This window comes from Aulostomus chinensis, chromosome 24 (assembly GCF_037954235.1).
Source record: "Aulostomus chinensis isolate RoL2024-O1b breed Wild chromosome 24, RoL_Achi_v1.0, whole genome shotgun sequence".
NCBI lineage: Eukaryota > Metazoa > Chordata > Actinopteri > Syngnathiformes > Aulostomidae > Aulostomus > Aulostomus chinensis.
The window spans coordinates 95,137-111,092 of NC_141343.1; the positions used below are offsets into that span (position 1 = coordinate 95,137).

A 15,956-nucleotide genomic window follows, 5' to 3' on the forward strand; every position below is an offset into this window, starting at 1 on the left:
ATGGGATGTATTAGTAATTTGATCGGGTGATTTTTAGTTCCGGGGTTGGAACCCCGTTCCTATGGAACGGGATGTGACGGCCTCCTGCCTTACCAGGGGTCCATTTCACAAAGCAGGTTAAGTGAAAACTCTGGGTCTATTAACCCTGAAATAAGGAAAACACAGAGTTTTCCGTTTCACAAAGGGAAGTAACTCAACTGTCTGTTGTGGCACAAAGCAAATGGCACCATCAGAATCTGTTGGGAAATAAAGTCATGGGTGCATATATATATATATATGTATATATATATTTATATATAGAGAGCCATATTACATTTTATGAAGGCACTGGTGGTGTCTTGGGGGTTGGGTTTTGAGCATGAACTTCCTCCAGGAATTCCTGGGCCACCACCCATTTTGTTGATCAAACTGATTCAAATCCGCTGTTCTAAAACCGAAAACTCAGAGTTTTCTATCTCAGGGTAGATCAACTCGGAGATCAGGATGAAACTCAGGGTTTGATGAACCTGCTTTGTGAAACGGGCCCCAGGCATGTTATTCATCATTATTATTTTTTTGTTTTTGGAAATTGTACTAAAATGCCAATTTTTTTTTTCTTTTAGATGACTTGTGGCAGCACTTGGAATGAAGTGGGGAGACTTGGAAGAAGTGCAACTGCAGATTCAATCTCTGAAGTGCAGCGATACTTAGCAGAGGGGAATATTGGACGGACTCAAGATCCTCTGGTATATTGGAAGAGCCAGCGGATTGCCTGTCCCAGCCTCTTCTTGCTGGCCAAAGAGTTCCTGTGTATACAGGCATCATCAGTGCCATGTGAGCGTGTGTTCTCCACAGCAGGAGAAATCGCTTGCAAGAAACGCAACACACTTAATTTTAAAACATTGGAAAAACTTATTTTTTTGAATAAAATTTTGTAAAAACAAAAAGTCCACAAGCATCCTCCTTCACATAATTAGGGCCTGAGCCTGAAGGTACTTCAGGCGAAGACCCTCTTATGTTTGCTCGGCAGATCAACACATTCGCAGCACTAAAAACACACACTAAACAGTGTCCAAGCCCCCCCCAAACCCATGAGGCAACGCGGCCAGACGGCCCGGAGCCATTTTTCACATACACACCCATTCAAAACCTGGTACTAGACTGTTCTTGCTGTCAATGAGCGCGCGCATTATGCGCATAACGTGCATAATCTAATTGCATGAAATTCACTGAATTCGGCACAATTGTCCGGTCCGGCTAAACATTCACTTTAATCAAAAATAAAAACACCACAAAAGTCTATAGCGCCACCGAGGGAGCCACACAACAAAAAGATAATTTCTTATAATTTAGAGCGCTATAACTCCTCCCACGAAAGTCCCACAAACATGGGACCAACATCGTTGGACTTGTCTCATCAAGACGCAAAATTCATACACTCTGACCCCTCACCTATCTGCAACAGAATGTTGCTTTCACACATTACTCTCCCAACTGTGCTGATTAAAAGTTGCTAAAGGTTTTTATATGAATTACTCGGTTTGGATTTTACAAGCCCTCAAAGTGGGGGAGACACGTTTCATGCTTACAATGGAAGTCTATGGGGAGACCGTGTCCTCTCAGGGTACATACTGTCAAACAAACGCTTCGCATGTCTACATCATGCATCCCACAGCTTTACAAAACACACCACTGCATTCCTGACAGAAATCCCTACAAAAATATGGTATTATGAGTCACTCTTGACCAACGTACGCCGACTTATTCCACTTTTCCACACTACAATTCTGTTCATCCTCCTCTGCTCTCCACTCTAGCACAGATCAAAGACAGAGCAGTGGGGGAGGGGTTCTTAAAGGGCCAGCTCTCAGCTCTGCTCTCACTCTCTGCATGACACTCAGGCTTCTAACTCCTAAACTACAAGGCCTACACACTTGACCAATACACCGTTGGATTGGGGCCGGCGTCAACGACGCGGCCAAAGGCCGCGCGGGGGCTCAGGCCCTAACAATGCTGCTTGCAGCTTTAATTTTAGGTTCCATTTAACTATATCTGGTTAATAAAGAACTGTTTATTTTACACGTCTTTTGTCCTGTGGGCTTTTGTTCGAATCTGCATGACCCTGACCTATAATTTCCTGGGGCATAGTTGTCTCCAGGTGGCATTGTTGCAACCATTTTTCCCAACTGCCATACTCTGGCGCTGTTGTAATCATACCCACACCCCACCGCCACATTATGCAAGCAGAACACTAAAGCTGAGAGGAATTACTCAGTCACAGAAAAGGAGTGCCTTGCAGTCATTTGGGCACTAGAAAAATGGCAGCACTATCTTGACTCACAACTGTTTACTGTTATTACTGATCATTTTGCCTTAAAGTGGGTTCTTAGTGGGTTCGCTTGATAAGATGGTCACTGAGGTTGCAACGTTTTGACTTCATTGTGGAGTACAGAAAGGGAAAATTACACAATCTTCCAGATACCCTTTCAAGAATTCCCTCTGTTGTCTGTCTGTCCTCTCAAAACCGTGAAAAAATACAAGTTATCAAACAACTCCCTGAAGGAGATGAAAAAACAAATCAGGATTTTTCTATCCAGGATGATAAAGTGTATCACAAAAAAAATCAGAACCAGTTCCACTACCGGCTCTACATTCCCAGCACTCTAGTTCAACAAGTACCATCCAACTATCATGAAAGTCCTATGAGTGGACATGATGGAATCTTCAAAACCTACAAAGGCATATGAGGCCTGGAATGTGGACGGATGTGAAACACTATAAAAAAATGTGCTGTTTGTCAAAGTACGAAAGCAGATGACCAAAAACCGTCTGGAAAAATGCAACAAACAGATGTCAAAGGCCTTAATGAGATGCTTGGCATTGACCTTATGGGACCTTTACCCGAAGTTCTGGAAGAAATGAATGCTTGCTTGTGGTGGTGGATTATTTCACTCGATGGGTTGAATTTACTCCTCCGTGAACTGCTACAGCAAAAACAATCGCCAAATTTCTGAGAGAAGACATTTTTACCAGGTGGGGAGTACCTGATTACATTTTGTCAGATCGGGGACCTCAATTTGTCTCTTCCATCTTTGAACTCTGTGACCAGTGGACTGTGATTCCTAAGCTCTCTACAGCCTATCACCCACAGACAAACATGACAGAAAGAGTGAATCATACTCTAAAAACCATGATAGCCTCATATTTGGATGACAATCACAGTAAATGGGATCAATACCTTCCAGAGTTCAGGTTTGCCATAAACTCTGCTGTTCAGGAGGCTACAGGTGTAACTCCTGCTGAACTACAAATTGGCAGAAAGCTGAACAGTCCCATCGTAAGCTGGCTCATCAGGGGATAAAATTCTCAAAGGGAGAATTTTATCCCCAATTTTATCTCCCTTTGAGAATTTTATCCCCAATTTTATCTCCTTTTGAGAATTTTATCCCCTGATGAACCAGCTTACGATGTGGTGTGTCACCTCACCAAACTTAAAATGGAGGTGATGGAAAACATTAAAAAAGCAAAAAAGAGAGTGGGTTCAAATCCCACCACTGCCATCATATCTCAGGTCACTGGAGAGGTGTGGCAGGTCTCTCACAGCCTCTCTGTGCTGGAGGTGTTGGCTGCTTTTATCACTTGTGGGAAGAAAATGTCCTGAACTTGAGGTGTTCTCCTCATCTTGAACTCTCCGAAACAACAATGTGCAGTACCACTGAGCTGCCTTCAAGCCAACAACATGGACACAGTGTACCCAGAGCCACAGGCTCCTCCCAATATATGCAACACTGCCAGTGACCTCTGCTTCAGTTTAACGTCGGTGGAAGGGTCGACATTGAAACTGTTGTCTGACATGAAAATTGTATCAGAGATCTGTGAGCAGGGCTAAATATATGAAAGAATTGCCATTAACAGGTTGTGCATTTCTGTAGGTACATACATATCCTGGAGTCCACCAATGCCAGTTGTGACCTTGTGGGCTTCTGCTCCAGTGCTGCCAGTGAAAAATGACTGACAATCCATCGTCTCCTGGCGAGTCCTGCTGTGTTGGTAAGATGCATCAAATCACTGTGGGAACAAGAGACACAGTGACTTAACTATAACCCATCCATCCATCCATCCCTCCCTCCATCCATTCATCCATTTACTTCCACTTGCCCTGTTAAGGGTTGTGGGGGGGGGCTGTCTCAGCAGCTTTCGGCGTGAAGTGGGGTTCACCCTGGAGGGGTCGCCAGTCCATTGCAGGGCCAACACATAAAGACAACCATTCACACTCACAGTCAATTTAGAGTATCAATCAGCCTCGTCCTCATTCGCATGTCTTTCCTCCGGGTCCTACAGAAAAACTTTCACACCTGAAGTGTGAAGCATTGATAAAAGTTAATTTGACAGAACAACAGAAAATCCAAGTATATCACTGACATATTCTGTAAAATAAATGATAGAAGCTGTTGAATTTTTGTATCAGAATGAGAAAAAATGTCCCCCAATGAAAGAGTGATGATTCTTTATTTTGATTTTGTTCTTCACTCCTACACAAGAGAGTGAAAGTGTCGGCTGGCTGGGAGCAACTGCCTGCTTCAGAATGGGACGAGCCACAGGACTTTCCAGTGAGTGCTGCAAACTTCCACCAGCGCCCACTGCCATCACGTCTTCATGATGGAGCTAAAAAAAGAACACAACAACACAAGAGTACTGGAGAGGAGCACAACACTTCTTTGCTTCCTTGCCACTCTCATATCTGTCTGTACCATCTGGAGCTGGGGGGAGGAGCTTCACATGTTTTTTTCTTTTTTTTTTCAAAAGGGAATGACATGACTTACTCTGTACATTAGTATATGAACTACTAAAATGTTCATCTCCAGTTTTAAGATAGAATTAAATTGGAAATACAAAATCTTCCCTCTTCAATCCTGTCACTAAGTGTTGTAAACTGTTTCAAACAAATTCTACTGTTAAACAGTTCAAGTGTTTCTAATGAAGCTGAATGTTCTCCTCTACTTTCCTCAATTGTGTTTCTTTCATGTCCTCCTGAGATCAAAGACAGAATTCTAGGTACAAATACATCCACCTTCAAAGCCCTGATGACATCATCATCAATTCTGACTTTGATCTGGAGACTCTTGCTTTAATCTTGAATATGATCTTTTTTTTCTGACAGGTTGCACAATACTGACCACCTTATTTCTCCTGATGGCCGGGTGATGGACAGGCGACCCGTCCAGGGTGAACCCTGCCTCTTGCCCAATGTCAGCTGGGAATCCCCCCCCCCCCCCCCCGTAACCCTTAAAGGATAAGAATAGAAAGTGGATGGAGGGATGGACTTAACAATATAATCAGCTGATATGATCCACATTCTAATTGTTCCTTTCCCTCTTTAGGAGTCATGGAGAATAGTAGTGTATATAATCATATATATACAACCTTGTAGTATCTTTCCAAAGCTTTTAGCATTTCATCTTGTTTCTACTTGTAGTTTTAGTGCCTGGATCTTTTCTTTTTATATCCTGCTGTCTGCTCTTTGCTTTTGGAGCTTCCTTCTCAACAACTACCAGGCCTCCTGGGTACTGTAGGAAACATGGTCAAGTTCGTCTTACTTTTGCAGTAACGTCCTGCTCACATTGGTCTGTCTTCATTTTGACTCCTCCCACTGCTACAATGACCAGCCTTTATACACTTGGTGACTGGGGCCCTGGTTGCTGCAGGCCTCAACACCAGCCTATGGTTATGAGCAGGGCAGAACAGAACTGACAGTATCTCACATGCAGGACCTGGGTCAGCGCCTGGTGCCAGCTGGGGCACCACTTTAACCTGGACACCCTAGAAGATCTTCTCCAGGAACTCGCCTTTTTGGTTCCATCAAGGCCTGTGAGGATGGTGAAGAGTGATCCACCACCAGGCAGCACAGTCAGAGGGTGGGGAGGTCTGACCTCTGGTGGAAGGCACTCCAATCAGAGTCAACCTGGAAGAGCTCTTCTTTTACTGTCCTCTGCCAGCCCTGGATGATGTACTCAGTTCAAGTCTGGGCACAAGCACTGTTGGTGACTGCAGCCTGGCTCACAAATAGGGGTTCATCCGGCTGCCACCTTACAAAAGCACCAGTCTCTAGGAATTCCCGTCTCATGTCCACCGCTGGAAGAGGGACAAGCTCTGAAAGGTGCTCCAGAAGGACCATAACAAAGGTCCTCTTGCCCTGCAAAATCACCAGAGTCACAAACTGAGCGTGGGAAGGAAAAGCTGGGAAAATAATAATGTAGGTGTGACATTTCAGAGTTGAAGGTATTCAACACCTGTGAGTATTGTGGTGAACAACATGAATGTGCTCATGTTGGCTTGTTCCCAACCCAAATTTCAAAGCCACAATGATGGAGTTTGGAGAGTCACCGTTACACTGAAGCAGGGGTCACTGGCAGTGTTGCATATATTGGGAGGAGCCTGTGGCTCTGGGTACACTGTGCCCATGTTGTTGGCTTGAAGGCAGCTCAGTGTCACTGCACATTGCTGTTTTGGAGAACACAGCACAGAGAGGTGGGTTAGGAGGTGATGGCAGCAGAGCGGGTGATTGGCCAGGTCCACTCAGGGCAAGCTCCCAAAATGTCAGCAGTCATGCATGTGGTCTGTGAGGAGATTGTCATGGATGATGTGTGTTTGCTTAGGGACACACTGGAGACACACAATCTGGCATTGACAACCACTATTCAAACCTACTAAAACCATTGGTGTCTGTGGTCCTCAAAATTAGGCTGCACCACATTGCAAAACTCACCTCACTCAAATATCAGAGTGGAAGCAAGTCAAGTCAAGTCAATTTTATTTGTTTAGCGCCAAATCACAACAAAACTGACTAAACTACACCTTACAGGTAGAGCAGGTCCCGCATCAAACTCCTTCAATGAATTTACACCCAACAATTCTCCATCATTAAGCACATCCTGCAACAGCAGCGATGAAAACCTTCCTTTTAACAGGCAGGAATGTCAAGCAGATCCACACAGCACAAGAAAGAAACTGAGCAAAACTGTTTTCTTTCAGGGGTTTTTAGCTCCAATTCATCAAAAGCTTGTAAACAGTCTTGTAAATAGTTTGTAAGTTCCTGCAAGTTTTTCTGGCAGTCTGATTTCGAAAAAGGGTAGAGAAAACAGATCCTATGTCTACAGTAATAAAAAAAAATGATGGTGATAGTGATTTAATTCTAATAATAACAATGATATGGGCTGCACGGTGGTGCAGTGGTTAGCACTGTGGCCTAATAGCAAGAAGGTTCCGGGTTCGGGCACGGGATCTTTCTGTGTGGAGTCTACATGTTCTTCCTGTTCCTGTGTGGGTTCTCTCTGGTACTCCAGCTTCCTCCCACAGTCTAAAGACATCAAGAGGGGACGAGGCTGATTGATACTCTAAATTGACCATATTCAATTAACAATAAATAATAAGTGGAAGACAATGGATGGAACAATAACATGATATTAATAAAAGAATAACAGTGATAGAAACAATAATATTAATATAATGCAAATTATGTTAATAATAATAATAAAAGTAATATATGAGAAATGAAGAAGAATTGTCCTTTAACAGCTTTCAAAGTGAGAAGAAGGATTTTAATACAAGTTTTTATTGTGGATACTCTTTTTGGATGATAGTTTTATTGTGTTTAAGGGAACTTAAGGTGAACTGATGTCATTCCATGACCTCCTTAACACGAAAGTCCAACATCTGTCCTCCACTATGGAAAAGGAAAATAATTTTCTGGACCTGTGGATTATGAGAGGTGAGGTTGGATTAAACACGGACCTTTATTTTCAGTAAAGAAATTGTATATTTTTGCACAGGCTCCCAAAGCACCATGCTGCCTTGGTGATTAAAAACAACCAAGGAGTCTGTGTGGAGAAGAACGGCTCTCTGACCTTCTCCTGCCTGCCATCGAGACATCCAGAGAGGTCCCAGTGAGGTCATCAGAGTCTTTAAAGACACGGCACCAGGGAGGAGGCTGCTTCAGAGAGTGGTAGCGCTGCACTCTTCACTCCTCACTTCAAAATAATACTTTGTACTCTTCTTTTGTTCTGACAGGGAAAAAAAAATCTTTGTCTTGTTTAGCAACCCGAGCGCTGGTCTTTTGTTGTTGCTACCTAACTTGCTGAAAACCGCTCCATGTGTGTTTATTCCAGAGAGGTAAAACAACAGTGATTGACTGATCAGTGCTACAGTCCACTTGAAGTTCAAGTATTTGTATTAACATATTGACATCAGTAAATACGCAGGTACATTCAGCATGTGCTGCCTGTAATGTTGTTTTAATCTCCCTCTGCTATAATGAGGCAGTTGGCAGCTCCACATGCCGCACAAAGTGCCCTTATTTAGTGTAGTGATTCAATTAGCTTCTTATTGTAAATATGCCTATGATTTCACAGTCTGGTTCACTACAGACAGGTAAGTGTCCAGAATAACCAGGACAGGAGGCTGACGGCTCAAACAAATATCAAATTTATTACAAATAGTTATAATGAAGTATCTTCAGGCTCAGGCCCTAAAAATACAACAGGTGGGCTAGCAGCTACACAGTAGCAAAATCCAGTACTATACATTTGGCCAGGGCACGTTCACTCGTTCAGAGGACCATACTAGAGAGTAGGCTATGTAGAATAAAAACACATTTAGGACTGAATACACTCCAAAAGGATAAACAATCCTGTAGGATGAAATGCCACTACACACAATGAAGAATCACACCTGGTGTCCTTGTGGAGCTGACTAGTGGCAGCCCAACTATGAGCACACAAAAAACAGTCACTTAATGCTAGGACTACAACTCCTACAACCAACTGCCACTGAAGAATTGCACAATGCCCGGAGGTTATTGCACTAAGCCCACTTAATATAAATAACCAAAAGAAAAAGACACAAGGAACATAAAATCACATTTGAAACAAAAAGGCCCAAAAATAAACTAATTATTAGGAAGGGAAAAAACAGTAACAGTCACTGCATTTGCAGACAGACCGATAAAAACAGGGATGGATGTTAAGTTTTGTTCAGCATCTTAAAGTATAACGTGTTTGAATAAAGTAAACCATTCAATGCTGTACCGTTAAGTAGTTGTGACTAACACCAATGCAGCACCTGGTTTGTCGTGAGTTCAGGATAACCATTAATGAAGTGACTGATACTGCAGATAGTGTTACCTAGCACCCGAACCAGCAGTTAATCGGTTGTTGCAGTTTCAGGCTGTCTTAACTAGCGTGCCAACCAGAAGTTACTCTGTGTCACAGTGACAGACACATGACAAATGTTTTCAGTCCTATCTGAATCAGCCTGAATATCAGCCTGCACTTCTGTGTCTGCACACCGGTGGAGAGAGAGTAAGAGACAGAGTTTCACTTTAATGTTTGATGAGCTTTAATGTTATGACATTGAAACAAGACCTTCATATATTTATGGATCCATCACAAATACGAGCCTTCCCAGTCTGTCAGGTGGTAGAATTCAGTCAGCACCAACAACATTACCTTGTTCAACTTTTGTTTGCACATTAGATTTATCACAAACGTGAACAAACTAACATCAAGCTTAAATACTGTACAGTTCTCTCTGTGTTTTACTTCCAAAGTGTTGACATAAACAAACAGCCAGCAAAACTCCTTTTCAAGTACCAGGAAGTGACTGTCCTTGCTCCTTTAATAACCTCTTTCACGGCAGGTTAAGTCACAGTGACACATTGAATTGGAGTGAAACTACAAAGAAGATACAAAAAAAATGTATGTAAATGACTACTATGACAAGTATAAAACAATCTACCAGTAACTTGTAAATCCAGTCAGTATGCAGCAGGTAAGTATACAGCTGTAAAGTTGTCTCATAAGCACACACAAATAAAGTTATTCAATCTGTACAAACTCTGAAAATATCAATAAACATGTAGAGAACACACAAACTTACAGCCATGCTTTCTGAGGGATTCATGAGGAGGATCACACTGGGTTCAACACGGGAAACCATACAGTTACAGCCATACCTTTCTCTGTTTACAGTGTTCTCTCTACTTCCTACTTCCTGTTACCCGTTTCCTGTTTGCGCCGGCCTTTCAGCCTTCAAAATAAAAGCATCGTGATCTTTTATAAAACAACAATAAACAACAAAAAAACACGTTTTTAACAGTCGACTTGGTCTTTTAACATCATTAACACACTTTTAACATGCTCAGGGCAGAACAAATACGATTGAGACCATTTTAATGTTGTCTTCATGCCAATTTAGTGTTCAAGTCTGCTGAAAATGACAGCCTTCACTCTGCATTTATTTCATTATTAGACTCAATTGGCTTCTCTCAGAGTGTAAATAAGCCCACCCACTACCTGAACCACTCCCTCGACCTTGTACTGAGGCAGCGCGTAAACAGACAAATCATAACAATATCCACTCAAAATAGTAAAGCACATCAGTGGTGATACAAGTGGAGCCTCTCTCTACAGCTGATTACATTTTAATTAAGCCGTAGATAAAGAAGACCTTCACTGTGAAGTTCATCCTGTGTGTTTTACAACTGAGCAGGTGAGTGGTTTGCATGCCTGGTGTGCATTCTCATGTGTTTTTTCAGATTTCCCTTTTCTGACCACTTTTTGCCACAAACTGAGCAGGGGAATGGTTTCTCTCCAGTGTGCGTTCTCATGTGTCTTGTCAGTTGACTCTTTTCTGAGAATCTTTTTCCACAAACAGAGCAGGGGACTGGTTTCTCCCCAGTGTGTGTGCTCATGTGTGTTTTCAAACATCCCTTAACTGAGAATGTTTTGCCACAAATGGAGCAGGGGAATGGTTTCTCCCCAGTGTGCGTTCTCATGTGGTTCATAAGATTTCCTTTTTCTGAAAACCTTGTGCCACAAACTGAACAAGGGAATGGTTTCTCTCCAGTGTGTGTTCTCATGTGTCTTTTCAGATGTCTATTTTCTGAAAATCTTGTTCCACAAATGGAGCAGGGGAACGGTTTCTCCCCAGTGTGCTTTCTCATGTGTATATTTAAACTACTTCTGTAACTAAAACCTTTACGGCATGTTGAGCACCTAAAGGGGAGCTTATCCTCACTGCCATCTGTCTGAGATTCAGAGGGACCAAAGTTCATGTTCCTGACCATTTCTGATTCTCTTTCAGTCTTTACTTTTTGCTCTTTTGAGCTGCAATAAGTCACTTCCTGTCCTGGGCTCCATTTCTGATGCAAATTCTGTCTTGAGCAAAAGAGTTCCTTGTGCTCAGAGGTGGCTGTATTATCAGGTTTGACCCAATCATCCTCACTGACTTCAGTCTCAGCTTCAGAAGAGTCTGACATCTGGTCGTCAGTCCCAGGTTGTACAAGTGTATCTGGATCTACGTTGCTGGCTGGTTCTGGTTCTGCTCCTCCACACCCTTCTTGATCAGCTTCTGTTTTCACATGATGAATTGGGCTGCTGGTCAGAGACTCTGCTTTCAAGTTCTCCTCAATTCGACTCTGGTGAAGCTGTGGGAACTGAGGTTTCTCTTCTTCCTCTTCACTCTTCACAAGGACCAGGGTGAAGGGGAACGTGGTGATATCAGCCTCCTCCTGCCCTTGAAGCTGCTCTCCCTCCTCACTGGTCCAGAGCTCCTCTGACTCCTCTTTAATGTGCAGGGGCTCTGGCTCCTGCAGCTCAGGGGGAACCTCTACTTTAATCACTGGCAGCTGCTCCACATCTGCAGGACAAAAACAGCAACATCAGAAATCTCTTCATTTGACTCTGAAATAGCAGAGCAACAGACTGAAACAGAAATAAACTAAATGAAAAGAGACATCCTGCTACTGACAAACAGTCAGCAAACGGGTAGTAGAAACGCTGGCTTCAGATGCTTGGATCAACGTTGTGTCACCCAGGTCAAAGGTCATAGGTCCCCACTGCTCAATGTTTTTGTCCATTCATCATCATATCTGCAAGTTGATAAATTAGTTAATTTCTGTGATGTGATCCTGTTGGAGAATGAAAGTTAAGTCACTAACCAGAGGTGAGTGCTGGATCACTGTGACCTGTACTGATGCTAAACATGTCAGCCCACCCCGCAAAAACAGGAGACATCTGGGAAAAGAGCCAAGTACAGACAGACAGACAGATAGACAGAAACACACAGCCTGTTTTGTGCTGCATTTGCACAGAACTCTAAAGTAATGTATCACCTATGAAGGGTTACACCATGTCACTGAGTTTTCTGCAAAAATATCCAAAAGCAGTCGCAATCCAGTGAACAGGTAGGTGGGCCTGAGCAAGATGGCGGTGGCAGGGATGCATCCTGGAAACCTGACAGTGCCATCAACATGTTGATCAGGAAGCAGCCAAAATGGCACCCAGCATGTCCCAAGCATGGTGAGGTTTACCGGCTCTAAAAACACCAAATAGCCATCAACTACTACACACTTCTACGTTGTTGCACTCCTGCTCAGTTGGAACACAAAGACCTGGATTACAGATACAAGACTGGAGACACTTGCTGGCTAGCATTAGCATGAGTGCCGCCTCCCAGTTTCCTGGTCAGTGTGTGGGGTCCAGGGACATCCTGGCCACTGGGAAAAGTGGGACAATTCTTGAATGGCCGGTCCAGCTCAGGCCAGCTGGGGCAGTGAACAAAAATAATTTTTTAATAGGCCTGTATAATTTCCAATACAGGCAGCACAGTGGTGCAGTGGTTCACACTGTGGTCTCACAGCAAGAAGGTTCTGGGTTCAAGCCCCGGCTCGGGCACAGGCTCTTTCTGTGTTGAGTCTGCATGTTCTCCCTGTGCCTGCATGGGTTCTCTCCAGGTATTCTGGCTTTGTATTTGTATTCTACATGTACCTGAGTCAATGCCTATAATATCATTTTTTACTCTTAATTTGGTGAACTTTCTAAAACCTATAACACTGTAATATTGTTATAGGAACAGTGTGATAGCCTTTCATTTGGAAGTGGAAACCATTCTGCATTCTTCTATACTGTTGATGAATTGTTGATGGTCTTCCAGGTTCCTGTTCATGGTTGTAGCACAGGGGGTCTGAACCAGTTAGACACTTAAAGAGCTGCACGAGTGACGTCAGTTCAAGCCAGTAAAACGACTCCAGCTCTGGTCCTGTTAAGTGTTGTGATGCTCTGTGTTTAGCTGACAAGCAAGCAGCTCAAGACTCATTGATCTGGACTGAAACTGCATTTAAATGAAACAATAAAGCTTCATTTGTGTCTGCATGAGTTTTGCCTTTGTATTTTGTCCTCTAAAGCAACTGTAACATTGGTTGATTCTGACATGACTCATTTGGATATCATGTGACTTGCTGCAGGAGTCAGACAGACTGCTGACGTGTGTGTGTGTGTGTGTGCTGCGCTGCTCTTTTACTTTTACTGAATTGTTGTTGATTTTATACAGCATCTTTATCTGAGTGGGCACTGTGCAAATCTGGGATTATGGATGGGATTTGGCCACCTTTGCCTTTCTTAAAAACAATCCAATCCTTCTTTCTGGTTCCTGAAGGTGGAGTTTTCCTCAGGGATTTTTCCAGCTGGTCTGGACCACTTGGTTTGATGAAGCTCCAGCTAGAATTCCTGGCCTTTGTTTCCTGAGCTACTAAAACCTCTCTTTTATGTTGTAAACAAGCAGCGCTGTAGCCTGGTTCACATTTTGGTCCACAAGTCAGCAGCAGTTGGTGATCCAGTGTGAACGTCACCTAGGTGAGGTGTTGTTGTGGCTCAGTTCAATGTTAACATGCTGCTACTGATTGTTAAGGCAGATCTTCTTAACAGGACCCAGCACAGGGATTTGCGCCGCGCCTGGAGCGTCTCTGCAGCTCCACTTCCTGGGCTGAATTCGGGGCCCAGCAGGACCCTGGCGGGGACTCACCTGCTCTGTAGAGCCTGACTCGGGGCTTCAGCACGGCATCGAGCAGCAACCTCTGCCGGCGGTTCTCCCGCTCGTACTCCGCCAAGGTTTCCTCCAGCAGAGCCACGATCTGCTCCGAGGCCGCCGCCAGCCGCTCGGTGAGCAGCGCTCTCAGCACCGGGACTCCCGCAGCTGAGTCTCCTTCTCCCAGCTGCAGCAGGAAGTCTTCAGCGGCGGCGAGGATCCGCTCCTGGACCGACACCCGCAGAAGCTGCGTGGCGCACATGTTGCGGTTCTAGTCGCGCCGCGCAGCTTTTCAGGAAACAAAGACCGCGGCCGGGTGATCACGGACTTCTCCTTCTTTCCTCCTCCTCCTCCTTCTTCTTCTTCTTCTTCTTCTTCTTCTTCTTCTTCTTCTTCTTCTTCTTCTTCTTCTTCGGTGTTTTACGGCAGTTGGCATCCATGACGTTGCATTACTGCCATCTTCAGTTACTCATCCGCTATTACTGTTCATTTCTATTCTATTAAAAAGGCCAGTCGCAGTCAAAAAGGTCATCACCTCCTCCCTTCCCTGCGCACATTCTGCACACTTGATAATACTTTTAACACTTTCTCCTCCTCTTCCTATTCTCTTCAACTTTTCTATCATTCTTCTTCTTTCTTGTCTGTATTTTACACGTCAGAAGTACATACTCTATTGTCTCCTGCTCTTGGCATTGCTCACACAATCCTGTTGGATGCTTCCCTCTGATGTGCAAAGTGCTATTTAAGTTACCATGTCCAATTCTCAATCTTCTTACTTGCTCTTTCCGCTAATGTCCTCTGTTTCTTATTGGTCTTACTGTTTTGTATTGAATATAAATGCCTTCCTTTTGTCTCAGTGTTCCAGTTTTGTTGCCACATTTGAGTTATCTTGTCCCACACAATACTTTTTCCTTCTGACTTTGACAGTTTAATATCTGCTTCAATATCTGATCTTTTGACCACCTCCTTTGCCAGCTTATCTGCTCTTTCATTTCCAACAATACCAGTATGTGCAGGGACCCAGAAAAACACAATTTTACATTTTCCTTTCAGACTTTCACAAGATGTCAATATTTTGAATACGAGCTCTTGGTGAGATCTTGCTACTACTAGTACCAATACGAGTCAAAGCACTCACAGAGTCACTACAAATAATCACTCTTCTGCAGTCACTTTGTTCAGTCCAGTCTATTGCCATATCCACATCAACTAGCTCAGCAGCAAAAACACGAATGTGATCAGGTGTTCTCTTACTGTACCCAAAATTAATACCTGGTACTGCAACAGCTGCACCTGTTGCACCAGTAAGAGGTTCCTTTGATCCATCTGTAAAAACTTGGATCAAATCCTTATATCTGTTTCCTACTAGGTGGTAAAATTCCTGAACTAAGTCTGTGTTATTCTTAGTTTTCTTGATTTGCAACAGATCAAAATCTATTGTTCGCTTCTCATACAACCAGAGAGGTCTTTCAGGCCATACTCCAGTCTTAGCAAAGTCCTTTTCAAACACACCCATATCTTTAGCGCTTTCATTTCCTTTCCACCCAAAACTCTCTTTTGTCATTCGTTCTTTCTCCCAACATACCTGCAGGACACTTTTTGCAGGATGCTCATCACCCTGCCCTTTAATGTTAATCCAGTAGTTTTGCCATCAGTTGTTTCCTTCTCAAATACAGTGGCATTTCCTCTGCTTCTACCTGAAGTGCACACACAGGGGAAGACCTGACTGCTCCTAAACACAGTCTTAATGCTGGTGCTTGGATCACATCTAACCCTGCCAGCACTGTTCTTGTCGCTGAACCATATACTATGCTCCCAGAGTCCATCCTGGATCTGATCAGGGCCACATAAATCTGCTTTAACGATGCAAAATCTGCACCACACCGCAGTCCCATCAAGCACCTCATTCCATTTAAAACTTGTTTACACTTACTGATCATGTGACTCACATGTCCTCTCCAGGTTAATCTTTGATCAAAATGTATTCCTAGGAAGCCAAAACTTTTAACTCTCTCTATTTCTTCACCATACATTTTTAAACAATTTGTTCATTTCTTTGTTGTAAAAAAACAAAGTTTTTGTCTTTTCCACTGAAAGTTTAAATCCCCATTTTGTTC

General features: G+C 43.4%; 1 protein-coding gene and 1 long non-coding RNA gene across 3 annotated transcripts; one reads left to right on the forward strand and one right to left on the reverse strand.

Moving 5' to 3' along the window:
• The first annotated feature begins 2,915 nt into the window (after positions 1-2,915).
• LOC147238266 (uncharacterized) lies at positions 2,916-4,716 on the forward strand. Its single transcript, XR_015111885.1, has 3 exons — positions 2,916-3,012; positions 3,912-4,029; positions 4,521-4,716. It is a non-coding gene; the product is annotated as an uncharacterized LOC147238266 (long non-coding RNA).
• A 4,133-nt stretch (positions 4,717-8,849) lies between these two features.
• Positions 8,850-15,737, reverse strand: LOC147238267 (uncharacterized). Of its 2 annotated transcripts, XM_086197892.1 has the most exons (4): positions 13,837-13,977; positions 11,975-12,050; positions 11,785-11,905; positions 8,850-11,673 (listed from the first exon to the last, which is right to left on the reverse strand). In XM_086197892.1, the coding sequence occupies exons 3-4, from the start codon at positions 11,891-11,893 to the stop codon at positions 10,511-10,513; spliced, it is 1,272 nt and encodes a 423-aa protein (XP_086054018.1). In that variant the 5' UTR covers positions 11,894-11,905; positions 11,975-12,050; positions 13,837-13,977; the 3' UTR covers positions 8,850-10,510. The 2 variants fall into 2 exon arrangements, with proteins under 2 accessions (XP_086054018.1, XP_086054017.1); XM_086197891.1 differs by lacking the exons at positions 11,785-11,905; positions 11,975-12,050 and having other exon boundaries at positions 13,837-15,737.
• Positions 15,738-15,956: the final 219 nt, after the last annotated feature.

Coding starts and splice junctions, on each gene's coding strand:
- LOC147238267 (XM_086197891.1), bottom strand. CDS start 14,101: ATGTGCGCCACGCAGCTTCTGCGGGTGTCGGTCCAGGAGCGGATCCTC. Junction 11,674..13,836: donor AGTCAGGCTCTACAGAGCAG/GTGAGTCCCCGC, acceptor TTTGTCCTGCAG/ATGTGGAGCAGCTGCCAGTG.